This window comes from Gavialis gangeticus, unplaced genomic scaffold, assembly GCF_001723915.1.
Source record: "Gavialis gangeticus isolate Ggan-Ray unplaced genomic scaffold, GavGan_comp1, whole genome shotgun sequence".
Taxonomy (NCBI): Eukaryota; Metazoa; Chordata; order Crocodylia; family Gavialidae; genus Gavialis; species Gavialis gangeticus.
The window spans coordinates 17970246-17973470 of NW_017729015.1; the positions used below are offsets into that span (position 1 = coordinate 17970246).

The following is a 3225-nucleotide window of genomic DNA, read 5'->3' on the forward strand; positions in this document are numbered from 1 at the left end:
TGTCCCGGGAGAAAGAAGGAAGGAAGGAAGGGTGTCATTGCCGGCTGGGGGCTGGCCGAGGGTATCTCCCAGGCTCCTGGGCTTCCCCGCGCTGGTCCTGCCACCGCCTCCGGCAGTTTTACGCCTCCTTCAGCGGTGCTGGGTGTTGGCGGCAGCCCGGGCTCGGGGCTTTGACTGGGCTGGGCCAGGGCGTCTGTTGGGACCGAAGCTGGAGGGCCCTGGCCGGAGGGTCTTGCCCCTCTGCCGCACTGGGGCGGGAAGGAGTCCCCCGGTCAGACGGGTGCAGTCTGGGGTGGGGGGTTTGCTTCCTCTGCTTCTCCCCGGGACCTTCTGAGCGTCCACTGACATTGTCCCGTAGCAGCAGGACGCCGTGCCTGGCTTCGCCTGTGGCAAGTGGGGGCGTGATGCCGGGTGCTGTCGGGGCCGGCGCCAGCGCCGTCTGGTGCAGAGTTCAGCTGCTCGGTTGTACCGGACGGGGCTAATCCTGCCTCAGGCCCGGGGGTTGGACTAGGGGAGCTGCGGGCCCCTTTCAGCCTGAGGTCTCTAGGACTCGATGAAAAACCGACAGGCCTTCGTCGGAAGGAGTTCAACACCCTCAGCAGGGCTGTGGGATAGGGGCACGGGGGCAGAGAAAAGACTAGCGTCGTGGGCGGCACGTCACGACCGTTCAAAAGCAGAAAGGGTCGTTAACACGGGTGGGATGCTGAGTAGAGACGGGATCGAGGAGAGGACGTGTGCACCCCCTGGGTCCGCCCTGCCCACAGCCTGGGGTCAGGTTGTCAGCGGGGGCTGCTCCTTGGCTCTGTGCAGGGCCCAAAGCCAGCTGCCGTGGGGCAGGTTGTGCCCTATGGATGCTGCGGGACTGAGAGCCGTCCTCGTGGGTGCCGGCGTGCTCGGAGGGCTGGTAGGGAGGTAGGGAATGGGCTACCGCAGCGTCCCGCTCCTGTCTGCAGCATCTCCGGCCCCAGCTCCCCATCTTCTGGCACAAGGCCCAGGGGAGAGGCCAGTCAGTCACCCCAAGAGCTGAGGGGGTTGGGGTGAAGGCGCTGGTATAGGATGGCCCTGGGCACGCCGCGGCGGGGCTGGGCTGATGTGCCCCCGTGGGTAGCAATGGGCACTGGGGGCCTCACTGCCTTTCCTGCCCAGGTCTGGACGAGCGGCTGCAGCGGTATCCCTGGGAGGCATGGACCCTGACCGGGCAGGACTTGCTGTGCCTGTCCCACCGCAACCTGGAGCACCTGGGCGTGCGGTGCATGGGTCACCAGGAGCTGCTGCTGGAGGCTGTGGAGCAGCTCTGTGCGCTGGTGAGTGCACGGCGGGAGCTGGAGCCAGGCCCCTTCCCCGAGCCTCTGCACAGAGCAGCGGGAGCTGGGAAGCCCCCCGGCACCTGCCCTGCGTGCTTGCCCCTGGGGCTTGGGGATGGATGGCACAGGGGCTGAGTGCAGCCCAGGTGACGGGTGCGCCAATGCTCCTACCAAAGCTGGAGGGTCCTGGCTGCTGGGTCTCGTCCCTCTGCGTGGGGTCAGATCGACACCACGTTTGGGGTCCAGAAGGAATTTCCCCCAGTCAGACTAGTTTGGACAGGGGGAAGGGGGTGCTTTGCCTCTGCCTGGGGTCTCTCAAGCACGTATTAACGCCTTTGGAGCAGCAGGACATTGGCCATCGCAGGCCCCTGCTGTGCCCGTGGCAGGGTCAGGTGCGATGCCCGGTGCTGTCAGGCTGACGGTAGTTTTACGGAGAGGCTAGATGGTGGGACTATTTGATGTCCTCAACTTTCGCGGTGGTGACCGCCAGTCACTGTGGGCCGCCTGCGGATGGCGGCTGGTGGTGGACGTGGACCCCGCACGCCCGATGGGGTGTGGCGGACAGATCCGATGTTGAAAAACTCCCGAAGGGGTGGGTCCCGCTGCTAGATGGTGGGTTTGTCTGGGATGTTTTGGAGAGGGAAGATCCCGCTTCAGGCACGAGTCAAACTGGATGTCCTCTCCGGAGCGACCTTCCAGCCCGCATCTGTGAAATGGGAAGGGCTCCCCCGGGGCAGCAGGAGCTGGACGGTGGCTCCCCCGAGAGCTGCCTTGCATGGCGCGGTCTCTGCAGCGCCCAGCCCAGGCAGGGGCAGCTCTGACCTTCCCCCCTGAGACCTTGGGGTTGTCCCTCTTTTCCCCCCCCCACTCCAGTACTACGAGCTGGAGACCACCAACCTGCGAACACTGACCATGAAGCTGCGGCGGGTGGCTCGGACCATCCAGGCTCTCGTCCTGAGCAGCCAGAGGGTGACCGCCTGTGCCGGGGACGGGGCCGAGCCCCCCCCTCTGGACCTCCTGGCCAGCGTGGTGGAGCTGGTCGGTGCAGCTAAAGGGCTCTTCTCGTGGCTCAACAGGTACCAACCAGCTCCCCCAGTTGGGGGAGGCCTGGGCCAAGCAAGGGAGGGTCTGTGCGCTGAGAGCAGCTGGGGGCCAAGCTGCGGGCGTCCCTGTGAGGAGAAGGAAGGGTGGGGAACGTGGCATGGGCTGTGCCCCATCTCCCCCCGACCTCGCCGGTGTCGTCTCGCCGTGCCCTCCGGGTTTGGGCACCGTGCTTGCTCGCTCAGGCCGGACGTAGCCGTGCGGGGGATTCCTCGGCTCCGTGCCCCGAATGCATGGGCCAGGGCAGGCCCGGTGCCCCTGCCCAGGCACTTCAGCCTTGCCCCGGGGGCTGTGGGGGCTGCACGCGGCGCTGCGGGATCCCAGGTTGGCCTGGCACTCCCAGCGTACTTCAGCCGGGTCCTGCTCACTCCTCCCCTCGCAGGTACCTCTTCACCCACCTGCACGACTATTCCTCCAGCCGGGACATCATCCCGCTGTGCGCGGAGCTGGCCGAGGCCGTGCGGAAGGTGAGGGCGCGGGGCCGATGGGGAACCCGAGCGGGCAGGAGTTCCCAAGCCCTCCCCCAGAGCAGCCCGGGGGGTGTCTGGAAACCCCCGTGATGGCTCTGGGTCACAGTCCCGTGGCACAGACTTCCCGGGAAGCATCCACGAGCTTGCCCTGGAGCCGAGCCCGGTGTCCCGACCCCTTGGCCTTGGGAATGGCCTCCGCTTGCAGCAAGGCGGTGGTGCTGGCCAGGAGCCCAGGGGACTGGGGCTGGGGACTGGGCTGTGGTCACCCGGGGAAGGGAAGGGACTGGAGAACCGCCGAGGAAGGAAGCCGGAAGCGGGACATAAACAGCCTGAAAGAGGGGCGGGCGGGC

The 3225-nt window shown here is 67.0% G+C and overlaps 1 protein-coding gene across 1 annotated transcript in view; it reads left to right on the forward strand.

Moving 5' to 3' along the window:
• The first annotated feature begins 1095 nt into the window (after positions 1–1095).
• CNKSR1 (connector enhancer of kinase suppressor of Ras 1) overlaps positions 1096–3225 on the forward strand; it is a 24481-nt gene continuing 22351 nt past the window's right edge. The window contains 4 exon segments of the mRNA XM_019512465.1: positions 1096–1141; positions 1144–1304; positions 2178–2380; positions 2788–2872. Coding sequence (XP_019368010.1) covers positions 1111–1141; positions 1144–1304; positions 2178–2380; positions 2788–2872 — 480 coding nt within the window. The 5' untranslated portion in view covers positions 1096–1110.